At 41.6% G+C, this 16,820-nt stretch overlaps 1 protein-coding gene across 3 annotated transcripts in view; it reads right to left on the bottom strand.

Moving 5' to 3' along the window:
• The window catches only part of LOC117600326 (dipeptidase 1), a 59,047-nt gene that overhangs the window by 1,833 nt on the left and 40,394 nt on the right, over window positions 1-16,820 (bottom strand). For all 3 annotated transcript variants that reach the window (XM_076692644.1, XM_034315630.2, XM_034315628.2), the window contains 4 exons: window positions 12,223-12,399; window positions 12,038-12,122; window positions 9,468-9,543; window positions 3,419-3,554 (listed from right to left, as the gene is read on the bottom strand). In XM_076692644.1, coding sequence (XP_076548759.1) covers window positions 3,419-3,554; window positions 9,468-9,543; window positions 12,038-12,122; window positions 12,223-12,399 — 474 coding nt within the window. The remainder of the gene's footprint in view (window positions 1-3,418; window positions 3,555-9,467; window positions 9,544-12,037; window positions 12,123-12,222; window positions 12,400-16,820) is intronic.

The following is a 16,820-nucleotide window of genomic DNA, read 5'->3' as shown; positions in this document are numbered from 1 at the left end:
GGTGGTCGAACTCGTGTGGTGCACATGGCGTGGCGAACATCTTAAGGAAAAATCACGCTCGACGATAGTCGGTCGAGGAGAAAAAGGGGAATGTTCGCGAGAGGTTGTACGGCGAATGCCATGCCTGGCGAGGGGAAAAAAGTTCGCGGTTCGCGTATTTCATGCGACCCAGCACAACCACCATCAATTTTCGGTAAGCCCATTAACCTTCCACGGCCATTACGGTCCAGCCGAAGCTTTCGTTGCTGCTCTGTAAACGCGTAACCGATGTTCGCTACTTTTTTTTCTCTCTGCCTACATCTCCTATCCCATCTTTCCTTCCTTTTTTCCTAGCCTTCGTCGCGTGTTTTTGCTGTTTAATCGTTTAACGCTAACGACTCGTTCGGACCGTTCTCATAGATCCTGTGTTACCTTTTTTAGTAACGAGTAATGGTTAGCAATGGTTGTATCATTTTCAGGGATTATCTACGCTCTTTTGACCGATTAGATAATTATCAAATAAGTAGTAACTTGGAAAATTGGAGGTTGATATTCGTAATAATTCTTATCAAATTTTATCACCGCGGTAGCTGCAGTCATTTTCAGAATAACAGAATGATAGTATCGTGTTCACGGTGTCCTAAGTTAACAAAAAATGGGCTTCTGACGTATATTGGTGGTTCCTCGGTTCCTCTAATCAAATCCAATTTTATTGTTGCCCTCGCAGTTCGTGACTCGTGTAACATCGTGATAAAACATCCCCCGACGACATTACAAACGTCTCGTTCCGTAATGCATGCTCCCTTTCTATTTTCATCCGTGTACGTTTTATCTTCAAATTGAATTTCTTTTTTCCCTCCGTTATGTTTCCCTCGCTGAACAACATTTACCACCGCGAAATACTCGCAGGAATTGTCGGGGAAATTAAAATGTTAATGGACGTCGGGATGATTTCTTAGCGAACAGAAGGGACCGTCTCGCCTTGGATATTGTCCATAAATTCGGAACGTTTTTAATCAAATGCACCATCATTTCCCTCTTTTTTTTTATCCTTGATGAGTCATAACGAGTCCTTTTATTTTCGAGTAGACTGAAATGCATCGTCGATCATTTACCTTGCAAACATCGCGGGCATCGTAAATGGCAAGCTGGATAGCACTTTTTAACGCGTTACCGCGTTTTATTCCTTTACGAGGAGATCACGTTTCTCGGTTGTGTAATTCGTATAACTACGCTTCATGCTAGCAATTTTAAAATAAAAGTAACGATTTTTAAAATATTTTTTACAAGCTCTATGCAGAATATCGTGTAATTAATACAGTACATATATATAGAAGGGTGGTATTTTTACGTAAAAAATACGGTTGAAAAATATAGAGTATTGTTTTTTCATGTAGGGCTTCCCTTTTGGGTAAATTGATATTAAAACTTCAAGCCAGTATTTATTTATTTACAGTTGTTGACAATGATAGATGCGTAAAAAAAAGTTTAATTTTTAATAACTTTGCTAAACACTCTGGCTAAACGAGACTTGAGAGTCAAGAACTTGTGTACCGTACGGATGAATTCTTGGTATCTACATATATAGGGGAATATAGGGCAAACATTTTCTTCTATCAATCTTAGAATTTGTTGCATTATTCCTAGATATTCTATTTTGCTTCAACCTTGATCTCAGCAAAATCTTAGAGCAATTAGTGCAAGACAATGTTTCTCGTAAAGTAATTGCATCCAGGAAGGAGGTTGAATTTTCTAAGGGATCTTCTTCGCATGATGTTCATCGGTTCAACGAACCCACTACCCGTACGTCAATTACGTTTCTCATTAATTTTTATCGTAACCGTAAGAAGTATGATTAACGTAGTCTAAAATTTCATCCTCATCTCGGCAGAGCAGCCGGGTGAAATTCAATTTCTCTCTTAGAATTTCGTCGTCGGTTCACTCGGTACACGACCGAGTGGTCTATTGTTTTAACAATTACTACGTTTCTCGCTTTCGGTGAGGAGTACCGGTACTATGGAGAATTCTGGACCCGACTGGAGTAAGGGAATTAAAATCGTTCAGGTTTAGGAGGTGTGCACCAGGTAAGACGTACTCGAGCTTTCGTTTCGTTTTACGAGCTACGAATTAACGTCGTTCGAAGCCGAGAAGAAGCTAGGTAAAGGTAGGCAAGCGGGTTCTCCAACATACCAGCAATCGTTCTGCTGGAAACTGTGTTTCACCGTACACGAAATTTGCTTTTCTCGTTTAGCTTTAGCGCGAATTTCTCTGTTTCTCCAGCGACACGCTTAATTGGATCGATGGAAACGCTTGTCATTCTCTACCTGGTTATGAATCACCATTTGACTCGAGTTTAAAGCGAAAAATAGTAAATCGAAGTGAAATAATAAAATTTAGCCTGTTGTCTTTCAACTGTATTTTAATAACATCCAAAGTGTCGAATCGTTGTTGGAATTTGAGTGACAACCGCGTCGAGGGTTATCAGATAATCCGGCAGTATTTGTATACGTAATTTCTGTCATATTACGAGCTGAGCGCGTGATTCAACTAAACGTTACATGTGGCACAGTTTCGCGTAGGTGCTAGTGATGTGCGACCCGACTATTCGGGTCGGTTCGGAAAAAAAAGGGCGGGCTCGGGCAGGTCTCCGATACATACGTGATTCGGACGAGCTCCTAATTCTTATGTACTTGTTAATACTTGCAATAAGCATGTGCAAAATCTGTTTTATATGGAATTTTGGAATAAAATAATTTTTATGTAGAAAAATAATACTCGTAACGAATTTATTTGAAATGAATTACATTTCATGCCACCTGTACGTTCATTTTATACATGCTTATTGCAAGCATTAACAAGTACATGAGAGTTGGGTCGCGGACCGCGGCCCGCGGGAGCTCGTTCGAATCTGCCCGACTTTATCCGACCTGACCCAAAATAGTCGGGTTACCCGACTGCACGCATGTATCGGACACCCGCCTGAGCCCGCCCGATTTTTTCCGAGTTCGCCCGAGCTAGTAATATCGGGCACCCGCACATCCCTAGTAGGTGCACGTACGCGTTTGCACGTGGTAGACTGGTACAAATCATGGAAGAGGGATGGCGGTTTGAGTAAGTGGAGGATCGAGCCAGCTGCTTCTGGGATTGGCAGTAGTCCAAGGGAACAAAAATCGTCGAGCCGTCTTGCTCGACGATACACCGGCAAACGCGTGATTTGTGTGCTTTATTAAATCCGATATTGGTCGGCTCGGCTAACCCGATTCCTGGTCATTGGATATTTCGCGCCACGGACGACCCGTTTCTCGTCGTATTGTATCGTAAGTTAGGTATGGAATAACGTAGAGTGTGCAAATATTTAGAAAATCAAGAATTTTTTAAATATTTTAACAGGATCGATAATGAGTTTTATCACATGGATTAAAAATAGAGAAATATTCACCTTCTCTACCGCCTTGAACACCCGAATTAGATTGAAACCAGCCAGTTTCCGAATATCTTTCTCCGACCATCCGCGCGCCAACAACTCCGCAAAAAGCTCCGGGTATTTGCTGACGTCCTCCAGACCTGTCGGTGTCCTGAAACAACCAGATCGTAAAACGGTTTCATTTAGAAATGCTTCGGGCGCCGTTAACGTCGAATTCGTCGATTAATCTCCCTCCTGTCCGCACGAACGACTGTCAAGTCTTTTTCCTTCTCTCTCTTTTTCTTTTTTCTTAATCACTCTTTATTTTTTACGCGCTCGATAAAGGGTTTCTTTCATTTCGAACATCGCTATTTACCTACATGAATATTTCCTCGTGATGAAATAGTATTTTAATGAAGCGACCGAGTGGCGGGAGTTTAAATTAGAAAACTGCTCGAAACTTTTTACAAGACTCCCATCGTATAGCTCACAACCTACTCCATATTACCCGTGTAATTTTCCTGCGCGTAATTCTTCGGAGGAAGTTTAATCTATTACGGGTTTTCCGCGTTTCTTCGTTGTTTAACGCGCACTAGGAGACCCCGGATGACCCCGTTAACGTGTAGAAAAATTCACTAGCGAAAGAATTTGCAACTTCAGTCTCAGCGGGAATTTCCCGACCCCTCATTTGCATCGCTCTTTCAATAAAGAATTCGCTTGATTTCTTTTTTTTCTTTCCTTTTATCATACGTTATACAATTTTGTAACAAGTTCGCATGGAATGAATTAAGTTGGATCAGTTTCAAGGAACGATGAAAGTTTCCTCGATGGCACGCGTTTAGACAATGAAATCGAGTTAGATTCGTTTGGAAGAATGAGAGAAGGAGAGAAATATCATTAGAACAAAGCTGTCCAATGCAAATTCGTGGCACGATAACGAGCTTGTTGGAAGAAGCGAAGCTGTCGCGAATAAATTACGATTCTCCTCGGGCGGTTTATTCCTCATTACTCTAATTACTATTAGAGCGAGTCGCTTGATGGCTCGAGCTGTGAGGTTCGTTCTTCACAAGCTCGACTGGTTTACGAACCGAACGTTTGCGAAAATGTGCCACGAGGTCGGACCTCTCGGCTGCGTTTTAACGACTCCGGTTAAGAGTGCAGATAAGCCGGTAGATAATGAAAATTGACGACTATACGTACGTATTTTCATTCCCGATTATTACAGCGCGATCGAGGTCAACCTTCGTCTCTGTCTCGAATTCATTCAAATCAATCGATCCCGTATTTCAATATATTTCTGGTTAAATCGCAAAATTTCTTTTCAGGTCGAACGCGTTTAAGTAGAACACGTTATTCATCGTTATTTTTACAATCCTGAATTTTTATTTGCCTCGATTCTTTCTTATTACTCGTCTTTATCCATTCAACGTCTCTTTGAAGTTGAGAAGTGTTTATTGTACCGCATACGACAATAAGAATTTTTAAGGATATTCAGGATTAAATTTATAGTTCAACGTTAATCATGTTCAGAGTTTTCTTTCATCCTTTACGTAGTCGATCATACGCGCTCAGAATTGTCTCTGTTGATTTATTCGAAAGGGATCATACAAATAAATTGATACTCGTTTGAAAAGCATGAATCTCTGCCAATTTCGACACGGTCGATGATACCGATGGGGGTATGAACGAGCGGATATTCGCGGCGAATTAGAGGCTGATCAGTCTGAATTTCGACGTTCTCATTACGCGCGTCATAACGAGCGCCAGAGAAGGGCCAGTGTCGACAACGAGCGTTGCAGAACCGTTGAAAGCTACCTGCTGACAATGTCGGCCCAACAAGAGCGGTTACAGACTTATTCATAGCGCGTCATATCGCGGCTGAAACTGGCAGTTATGCAGCTGTGTATTGTGTACAGACATCGACTGTCTGCGGTCACCAGCGCGTTGTTTCAATCTCGGAAATTTCCAAATCGAGTCTGCCCATCGTTAAAAGATAACGATGAATGATAGGTGTCACGCGATCCCGTTCGATTCGCCGTGTTTACCGAAGATTATCAAAACTTTCAACGTAACCATCGACTGGGGAGCGTTTTTTTTTCGTTCTCCAAGGAGCAAATAACAATTACGTACGTCAGCTAGGATAAAGGAGAGGTAGCGGGGAAACGAAGAAAAGAGGGATATAGAGCAGGATAAAATACTGGCCGTGGAAAATTGAGCCGAGACGAGATTTATCGGAGTCGTTTGAATGGCGCCTGGCCGAAGCTTGTCTCGTTCCTCGTTGCCCGAACGTGTATTCCGGTCCACGATATTTTCAATTCCCTGTGCTTTTCCATCGCAGTTCTACACCGAGTGGAAAAGCGTGCACGCGCCGGTAGTACGCGGCGTGTTCGCACGATTTTGTCGGCGATCTATACAGCCGATTCTACAGGAATCTGGTTACGAAAAAGAGGGAAACGAAACGCGACAAAGCGCTTCCATTCACGTGGACACCAGAACTGCATCAGGACCATCTTTTTCCAGCAGCCTTCCGTACACGCGATCAACGAGAAAACCAAAAATCCTATTCGAACGAGAAGATACATTTCGTCCCGCCGTTCTGACAGTGATTTATAGAGTTGGAATGAAAAGGAGAGGAAAAAAAGCCGGTGCAATGGAAGAAACGTTGAAAGGATCGATACTCCTGGAGTAGCAGTTACCGTGTAAGAAAATGAAAAGTAGGATGCGATCGTTTTCCCTCGTTCGTCCTCGGTATCGATGCTAATTGCGACGATTGCAAGATCATCGAACGGGATAATTGATGATTAGCCGTGGGAACGATACCATTTCCTCTCGACATTGATTTTCTTGAAAACAGAAACCTGCATCTCTATTTCGGTATGTTTTAAAATGTGATTGACGTCATTGAAAGATATCTCGTTTAATTTTAGTTTTTTACGATTTCCTCGAGTTAAAATCTCTTTTCCTGGATAATGTAACGTGTAGATAGAAATCTGTTATTTTTATTTTAAATTCATGTCAGTCTGAATTTGAGATAAAACCAGCAGATCAACGTAAGCGGTTCTTAACTTTGATACTTTCGATTGTTCTGCTCGTTTTATCGCGGGAAACCACGAATTGCTCGCAGCTACAGGTAATTACGCCATTAGATTAACGGTTACTTCGGGGTTCACCGCAACCCTGACCCTCTGCAACTTGCCGTTGGATGAATTTTAATCGTATCCAAGAGTTTGTAGCTCATAGTTTGGTAAAACGTTACCAACTCCTGAAATTCTTCGTCTGTTATACAATCTGCATTTATACATTCATTATCCCTTTTTCTTTTTATCATCGCGACGATGGAATTAAAATTCGCACGTGATTTATAATAATTTAAACAGGAAAGGTATCGACAGAGCGTACATTTTCGAAAGTAATTAACGATACGCCACGGTGAAAATTTTCGTTTCTCGACACGCCAAATTTATAATTATTTTGTAATGACATTATTACGAAATAATTAATGACGTTAACGGTGAATCCATACTTCAATATCTCGTAATACACGGGAAAGCGTAGAGAAGACCGTTTGAGATTACGTTAATGTGAATTTTAATATCCCTTAAAAGCCTGTTGGTTTACGTAATTAACATGAATATTGAGTTTTATCGATTCGCTGTTACTCTGCAATAATAAATTCGCGTTTCCCTCTTTTTTTTTTTTCAAAATTCACATCAACATTGATTTATTGTTCAATTTAAAACCCCATTATTTTTACTTCATTCAAAAGTGAAACATGTACTTTTCAATGATCCATTTGTATTTCGAAAATAAATATCAACGTAGAATAAAATGATTTTCCGACAAGTTCGTTTTCTGTGTTCGAGGAAAATGAGATTTTCTTTCTTGCGGAAAGATAAGCACCAAGATCAGTTCGTTGAACTTCGAATCGTCGACTTTCAAGCTGAGTTTTCTCGCGATTAGTCGATCCTCGCTTATTTCAGTTTACTTAACCCTCTCGTATCGTTATCTCGCGCTCTGCTCGTTAAGGATACTCGATCAGAGCAGCGATTCTGCGAAGCGAACCATTCCCATCGGCATTTATCCTCGTTTCAATGGTTCGTAAGTCGGGTCTCTTCGATGAAAATTGTTTCAATAATTACTTTGTTAAATTTGTACAACTTGTTATTAGCCGTTGGCCCAGTTTTCCATTTCAGTTAACCAACTGCCGTACCTCCAGAAAAATGTGTGTGCAGCGGACAAGTTATTTTAATTGATCGATCATCTCCTCTGTTCACGGTTAAACGATGTTTCGATACGGTGCGTTAACTTTTACACGGACTTCTAATATTCATGAATTTCGTCCAACCTTTTGCCGTCCATCTGTATGAAATTTTTCAATTTTCCAATCACTCGCGCCATACCCGATCGATCCTCCTGTAAATTAAATTCTCTGGAAACTGCACCCTCTATAAATTAAATTTCAGAAATTGAGATAAAGATTTTCATCAGAATCGAGGAACTTCTTTACAAATTGAATCGAAGAATGACCTGAGATACGATATTAAGATCATAGAAGATAATGAAATAACTTGATACGTTCGATTCGTCGATAAATCCACTAGAACGTTGCAAACGAAGGATATTCGAGCGGTGACATGGTAGATATTTCTTTTCTGCTCTTTACCCTGTTTTTTCTATCGCGCCACGTGTAATTTGCGTCTCTCCCGTTGCTACCTTGTTTTTCAACTCTTCCAGCTGCATTTCGCCACGCCCATGCGTGTTTTTCGTGCGGATTTCGAAAGCCTCGACAATTTTTTAGCAGCTGCTGTCCACACCCTTTTTTCCCCTTTTCCCTACGCTGCCTCTCTATGATTTTTTCTTCTTTTTCCGCGCGGTTTAATGGCCGGCGTTCTGATTTCAGCCTCGAGCGCGTATAACGCTTCGCAGTCTCGCAAACACGACCCACCGATAGTCCCGTGTTTCTCCCGTTCCTTTTGCACCCTTGTTTCTCTCCTACATTTAACATTCTAAGTTCGTTAAATAACGCGAAAATGTGAAAATAATTAAAAAAAAAATTGTAATTAGCGGTTGGTAAAGTAGATAAAAGTAAGGGAAATAATAATGGCGTTAATAGTTAAGCTCGCGATGCACCCTGTTCGAGTGCAAACGCACCCCGTACCGTACGTTCAAATACTCTTCTGTATCTGTATACTTCCTTCCAGAGAGCTTAATGCAAACAAAATGAGCCATCGCAATAATAGCACGCCATATTTCCAGTTGAAGCTGCTTTTAGCGCATCTCGCGTATGCGCTCGGTTATTTCAGTTAGTATTATCTTCGCTATAAATATGACTGAAGTAACCAGAAATGTCTTGTAACGAAACTCGATGAATTATCGTATTCTTCATTTTTTCCCCACTATCGAACTCTACTCGGAGGCGGCAAAGTGTGCTGACTTTTTAGAAAAGAATCCCGTGGAATTTATTCGCGAAATGGTCTTATAACTATTCCGATACAAAGGCGCGGAGAAAAGACGATATGCTGTTAAGAACAGGCCGGAAGAACTCTGATCGTTACGTTTTTATGGGGCACCGGTCAACGCTTCCAGTAAGCGTTAAAAAGCACACGTGCTTTATGGTCGTTGTACGGTGGTTCTCGTAAATCGCGGATGGTACAGAGGAAAACAAGAAACGCTGTCAAGAAAATTCTTCTTTTTCGTCACTGATTCACCATGCGTTCGTTAAAATTTCCTCATTTGTTACGCTCGCCCGTGACCTGGCAACCCTCTCGTGATTTATTACTAGAAGTCTCGTAAGGGTATTTTTACAAGCGTGAAATGAGCATCGTTGTCTACCTAGTATTATTATTTCAAAATTCTGTAACGTTCGATGGTGCTATCTTTAATCTAAATTAATGAATCGGAATTGCTTTGAAATGAATTACATCGGATAGATAAATTACTATCGAGATAGCGACAATTTAAATTTAATTTTCAATTTATTTTTACTCCGTTCGGTGTACACTACGTTAATCGAGTGGGTTGGGTACTTACATGTATATACTGTAAAGTTTATAAATTAAAAAAATATCGAGCTGAAAAAACTTACAGATTGATTCCGTCGTAGCCGGCGCCTATTCCAACGTGGTCGATTCCAGCAATTTTTCTTATATGATCGATGTGAGCTGTAATAGGAAATAAGTAAATCAAATTAATTTTATTAAAACGATTATGTTCAAAATGAATAGTGTCACTAGTGAAATATTATTACTGTTTAGAATACTTTCTCTATTCTTGTTTGGTGACCATTTCATTAAACGAAATGGTCAGTCAGCGTGTTAAGCGGTCGAAATTGTTGCGTTGCAGCGAGCGTGCGTCGAGCAGGGTGCAACGAGGAATCAATCATGACGGTAATATTGTCAATGGGCTAACACGAGCGAGCGCATAGCTGAAATTATTACCACGAGTCAGTTTAACGCGACGCTTCCTGTCCGTGAGCATAACTCTCTCAACGTTTCCTCCGCGATACGAGCGATTTAACGCGCACGGAAATGCATCGTTTTCTACCCCTCAGAATGGATAATTGTCGATCAAAAAAGATACAATCGACTTTCTCTATGCGTTCTCAAACGAACCGAGAGCTATCGATCGTAACGCATGGAACATTGTTCAAATTATTGGAACTTTAGTTTTGTTCCTTTTACTCTTCTCTCGGCTGGCTCGCGAAACAACGTTAAACGTCAAACACGCTCTTTTGGAACAGACTTCGCCTTTGAGAAGAAGAATTTAAAAGAAGTTGTTGACTGTCACACGCGAACGATTCGATCTAGTTTCGAAAACGAGTTAGTCAAAGTTCCTATACTACGCGTATCTCTGTAAATTCGAACCTATTCACTCGATAGAATATCAACCGAACGGAAATGTATCAAATGAAAGAGTAAAAACTTTCGAACGGTGATAGACGATTCGATCAGAAATTTCTCTTTCAAAATTCCTGCCTCGGTATTTATTTCATTGATCCTTTTTTTTTTTTTTCGTCGACCTATAGAAAAATTTCCCGTTATTTTCGAATGGAACGAAAATATTCGAGTGAATTAAAAAATTTATTCTCTCGACGAGGAGGAACAAGATCAAACGATAGTACCGCGGATGAAATCCTGGCTCCTGAGGGAAAGCTTAGCGTTACCGCAGTGTTCCAACCCCCATTTTTTTACCCCACAGGGACCACGATATTTGCTTCCTGCTGGATGCATTTCGCTATTCCCAGCGCCGCGACGCGCTCGCACCAAGTGCGAAGGTTAACACGGGACGCGTGAAACTAGTAATCCTCGTCCCGGTATTTCACTTTGTGGCATGAAAAAAAAGTCACCAGTGCAAACAAACCAGAAACGAGACGAAATGCACTGAGAGAATTCGGAATCACGCGTGCGTTCTCAAAGTTTCATCGAGCACCGTTTCGTGTTACGAAGGGGCACTGCTAAATGGTTACTTGCTCTTCCGGCTGAGCTCACAGTTCGGTAAGGTAAAAGGAAAATAGAATGCGTGATGCTAAGTAAAGAACCGAGTAGCGAGAGATTTCCTTTTTTTACACCATCCGTTAATCAAGGAAAGACTATGTTGCACGCGAACGTACGTCTTCGGTTTTGCAGCGGAAATGCGAGGAGTCGGTGGGAAAGTGTATTGCGGGAAAACGGAGACGAGAAAATGCCGAGTTCCGCGCCTGTTCGCGTTGAAATTCTAAAGTTACCCACGCTCGCGTCTCATGAATCACAAAGGGTTCGCGGATATGAAAGTGCAATTGCCCGTCGTCGACTTCCCTCTGCAACTTGCGTTCGATGAGGAATACTTTTTATTCTTCTTTCATCCTCGAAATCGTGCGGATGGAATGTCTGGTGGATTGCATAGATTTTCCTTTGTGTTTTATTTCCATGTAGAAAAGGGAATTTTACTCGGAACACCGACCTTGCACGGTTTCAACGCGAGTGATGTAAAGCAGACCTGTCTAACCTGCGGCCCGCGGGCCACTCGTGGCTCTTTCCCCTACCACGGAGCTCGCGATCGGCTCCCCCCACTCTTCCAATATTTTACGCGTATTCCTAATCCTAGCAGATATACAGGGTGATTCTCTCGCTACTTTACACAAAGGAAGTGCCGCCACGCCAGTATGAATTGACCCACGCCCTAGATAACTTAAATATTTTTCTTTCCATAATCGCCTTTATTCGCTTTTTCACTTTTTTCACGGATGAAAAGAAAATTGACATTTGTTCGAAGTTCTATTGAATAGCGTTCTTAACCCTTTCGGGGAAACGCGCTGGTATTTGTTCTCCGAATGGTAGGGTGTAAATCGGTAAGAGTCGCGGCTTAGCCGAGTAGGAACCATATTAACGGAAGGGAAAGAGAAGAAGGAACAATTTAGACGCGATTCCAGCATCCCCTTCAATTAGCCTTTATCCCAGAATATGAGACGAGAATTGTGCTAGGAGGACGAAGCTTTGTGGAACAACGAGCGAGGTAACGGTGATTCAGGCCGGAAGGGGAAGAATTAGCTGAGGAATTTCGACTCGAAGAAAATCGATTCCCTCGGGATAACGAGGCAATTTGTATCGAATAATATTTGAAATGTGTTCCAAAAAAATTCCTCTAACAACAATGTTTGAACAAACAATCGACACTTACCAGCCACATCTTCCAACGTCGATTTCTCACCGCAGCTGATAAAATGGGGGTAGAAGGAGACCATAACGATGCCATCGGTCTGCTTCTGAAAGCAGGAAAAGAGGAGAATAACTCGTTAGGTTGTCGACTGTTCAGAATCGCTGTAAAATCCTGGCTACGAACGGGGAATCGATGTTGTTACTTACCAAACGTCGTAGCGCATGGTCAGGCACGTTTCGCGAGGAATTGCAAAGGGCGTGGGCGCTGCTGTGGCTGAAAATAACGGGTGCCCTCGACGTCTTCATGGCGACCAGCATCGTGGGTACGGAAACGTGCGACAGGTCTACCATCATTCCTAGCCGATTCATTTCGAGAACGATGCTCTGGAAAAGTTTGCAAGGATAATTCGACCGAGTTTCGAGTATTACGAACACGGATTGTCTCTTCTGCAGAGATATTTCGGTGTGAACTACTTTCAAAGATTTCACGAACGGAGCATCTTAATCGGCCAAGCTATTTCCTCGGCTTACAGACTACTTTGGGAATCGAAAGTCTCGGATTAATACGGCTTAAAGAAGTCTCAACGACGCGACGTTATTCGAGAGAGAACAGCTGGAAGAATCAAAGAGTCTGAAGGGATAACTCGCGTCGATGCAATCAGCGAACGACGCTATGAATGTAATTTAATTTAAAATATTAGATTGTAAAAGTTTTCGAAAATTAGATGCGAAAGTTGAAACGCGCTGCTGTTGGATCGTTCTCGGTTACTTGGCAACACTTTCACGCGTAATCCGTGACGGTTATTACAAATGTTGCACTGATCAGATTGAAATTCACGACAGCCGGTTCCCTTAGACTTTAGACGCTTTGTTCGCGAGGAATTCCAATTGGCGAACGGAAAGACGAGAGATTCGTAGTTTGATGTTTGGCGAGTTAGGAGGAAATCGTGTTACTTTCGGTATTCCACACGCGTGTTACCCCCGTGCACTGTTTGTTCCGGCACTTTGACAACTTCAGAAATTACGTTTCAAATTTCTGTCTAATAACCGCGTTCGCGTTTTCGAGAGTTGAAGAAAAAAGAAAAGAGAAGGTTGCAGAGGAAGCGAGTTCCTGGAGGAAGCAGTATTTCATCGAGATAAGAGATTTCCAATAGGTTCGATCGAGAAAACTGCTGTCACGACCGGAAATATCGTTCTTGGTATCTGACGTCAAGCTTCCGAGATACTGTTGCTAATACAGAATTCGATTTCATCGTTGACGCTTATCGTTTAAGATGGAACGAAACGGACATTCGCTTCCTTCATTCTCTAAGTTTCCTCATTATATTTCGTCAATTTTTTAAAAATTTTGATATTGGGTTTGACCGACGTAACAAATTTAAGGGGTTAGGCCATTCTAGAATTTTGAAAAAATCGAAATTTCTTTTTGCTTCAAAAGTACCTTAATATCTTAAATATGATATGGCAAAAGATTATGGGTGGGAAAAATCTCTATTTACTCAAATTTCGAAATTTCGAAATTCTTTTGTTATAAATAATTTTCTGGCGATTTTTTCTTGAAATTTTACATTTTCTCTTAAAAAATACGCCATGTTTGCAAAAATCCTACATAGTTCAGTAGCTGTTGTCATATACAATCGAAAATATTTTGGTTTCTTATCCTAAGTTAAAAATTGCAAGAGCTGCTGGTCCGGCTGTTTAGCCCTACAAAAAAGAGGCGTCATCGAAGAAATGCTGCAGAGCCCATATTTTCACTTGAATCACTATACAAAAATTAATTTTTAAAGTTTATTAGTTGCAAAATAAAGGCATGCTTACAGAATTTGGATATATTCCATCATTAAAAAAAAAAAAGTTCCCAAAGTATGCCTATTTCTTCTTATTCTAGAGTGGCTTAACCCCTCAATATAATCGAATGATTATCGGGAAAGGAAAGTTTAAATTGGAAAACGAAGGGATTGTATTTTGAATAATAACAATTGTATTCTGCTGTTCTACGTACATTTCGTAATTTTTAAAATAAATACAAAAATTCCAGATCCTATGCTGACAACATTGTGACACTTCCGTTTATTCACAAACACTCGATTCGATTCGCTGCTTCGTGCTTGCTTGCATGCTTCGATTTCTACAAATACGACTTCGAATATCTATCATAGTCAAACACGTGTGTTTGACTGTTTCCGCACAATCGACGCGTTACTGCAAAATAGTCGTATTTCGGCTCTTATTTATCGGATAACAAGAGAAACGACAGGAAGATAGAATAAAACCAATGTTTCTACAACGAAACGTATTCTTGACAGATATCCAGTCATTTTTCTGGAAAACGACGCCTCCGTATGAACAAAATTTTATTCTACATTTTTCGATTTAAATTTACATATAGATTCAACGCCTTTTCGATTGTACCGCCGTTTCGAGGACGCTCTGTACAGAACACAGGATGACACTCCATAGAGTTGATATTCAGAAATGCGACAGCTTCATAAAAGTCGCCGAATCTTCCATTATACCTAACAATTTATCATCTCGTACCATTACACTCGTTCTCGTGTAATTGTTCGCATTGTTTCGACGTTACACGAAATTTCTTCCCACGAAATGAACCGAGGTGTATCGTCTTCTTTAATTCTTCATCTGGAAGCGACGACGGTTGTCGCGAGAATACGTAAAAAGAGGATGTTTAGGGGATGAAAAATGATGGCGAAGCGTTTCTTCGAGGAGGAAAGTTAGGCGAAGGTCGGCGATTTCGCTTTTCATGATACGCTGGCTGGGCGATTCATTTCTTTCGGGGGCACAAGTCAGACGGCAGATATATTTTTTTTTTTCTGGACATTGAAAGAATCCACCCTCGTGAATCTCCGGGTTAAGGTGGCGTAACACCGTGTAGTCCGACAGGATGACGAATAGGGCTTCATTCTTCCGCGGATCCTTTCGAAAGGTACTCACCGTTTCTATCACAGCCACGTATCTTTTTTTTTATGTTGATTGCTTTGTGCAAGCCTGTCTAACTGCTAGAAGCGAAAGAGCCACTGTTCTCATTCTTACCGCTTTAGACTTCCCCCATCATCTAGTAGTATGGGGTAGTGGTTTCTCACAGCATGAGTTAAGGCTGGGTCAGACACGGCTAGTAATTTAGTCGAGTGGCGAGTATGTAGCTAGCTACTAACTACTAAACCGTTTGGCGCAGAGAAAAGTGTCTGGACTAGTACAGTTGAGCTTTGGAAATCGAGAGTACAAGATACATATATCGCTTGACTAAAGAAATGCGTCCGGACAGGTCTGTTTGGAAGCCTAGTTAGTGGTGGGGGAAGCTCAATTAGTGGGGGAAGCCTAGTTAGTGGTGGGGGAAGCTCAGTTAGTGGTGGGGGAAGCCTAGTTAGTGGTGAGGGAAGCCTAGTTAGTGGTGGGGGATGCCTACTCGACCAGAAAAATCCAATGAAACGGATCCACTCGACTAAATCGTTTTATTAAACTACTCGACTAAACTGTAGTGTCCATACATAGCAAGTTACTAAATCACTCGTCACTCGACTAAATTACTAGCCGTGTCTGAACCAGCCTTTAGATGCTAGAATTTCGATGGGCAAAAGGGAACCAGAGTTCCCAGAGTACGCCACCCTCGCAGATGAACAAGAGGCGCGAAATGCACCCTTAAATCTGCTAACAGAGGGGAACTATGAAGTAGAAGAAGAGTCGTGAAACCAACTGGAAGAGCGGGGGGAGCCGAGCGCGAGCTCCGTGGTAGGGGAAAGAGCCACGAGAGGCCCGCGGGCCGCAGGTTAGACAGGTTTGGCTTAGCGTCTAATATCCATCGACGGTTAATGGCAATGTCCTTAAATCGCTTATGCTCAACAACAGCTGGTCAAGCGAGCCATGAAACAGAAGCTGCAGTAAAAGTTGCAACTTTTATCACTTTTATTCGACAGTTCGGTATAAAATTGCGAATATCCGTAGTCTTGATCGAGGCGAAGTTCTTCGAGACACCGAGCGGGGTACGGTTATCCTGTTCTTTCCGGACGGTCAAACTCCTTCTCTTGATACTTCTGTTTGTTACCCGGCAGCCGCTGTTATCGTTGTCCAGCAACTTCAGTCGCGAAACTGTCGATGCTTGGCCGCCTATTTAGACGAAACTTTGGGAAACAAGCTGGCAGCTGTCCTGAAAAGGGCGGTTGGTCATTCCAAAACTTATCGGTCAGATGTTGGAAACTTGACGGTGTTCGTTGTTTCACGGTGGATGGGTCTATTTTGAAATCATTGACAACTATGAAGAGGGGACGATGAATGTTCGTAATCAGGGATTTCACTGTTTTATTTGCATTAACAAATTTTCGATTATTTGCCGGAGAGGAATGGGATAAGAAAAGGGGGCAGATGTTAATAAAGGAGGGGTATTTGAAAGTTTAGCCACGCTGATGAGATGGTCTATAGATTCTGGGAATTAAGATCAGGGCCGAGGGGGAATGATAATGCAGTTCCTAAAGACTCTTCAGGTGGTAAAGTAATGGCGAACGCTTTACGCCAGAAACTTCATGAGATTAGACAGAAAGGAGGGGGGGAAGGGGACCAGGAGAGTAATATTAATAATAAGACAAGAAATTCTTAATGTACATTTCTGACTTGTACGTTTCTGAACGAGTACCGGCTCGTTTGTAATTAATGTTTCGAACGATCCAAGAGAATGTTCTCGTTCTTGGAAAAAAAAATATCCGTCCATTCTTTAAGCGTACACTTCCCTGTTCCTAGCTACGATATTACCCTATTGTCCCGCGAAAGTTTCCGTACTGGAGCACGATAAATCA

This window comes from Osmia lignaria, chromosome 15 (genome assembly GCF_051020975.1).
Source record: "Osmia lignaria lignaria isolate PbOS001 chromosome 15, iyOsmLign1, whole genome shotgun sequence".
NCBI classification, from domain to species: Eukaryota; Metazoa; Arthropoda; class Insecta; order Hymenoptera; family Megachilidae; genus Osmia; species Osmia lignaria.
The sequence above is the reverse complement of the archived record's forward strand: the minus strand, read 5'-3'. Positions and strand labels throughout refer to the sequence as shown.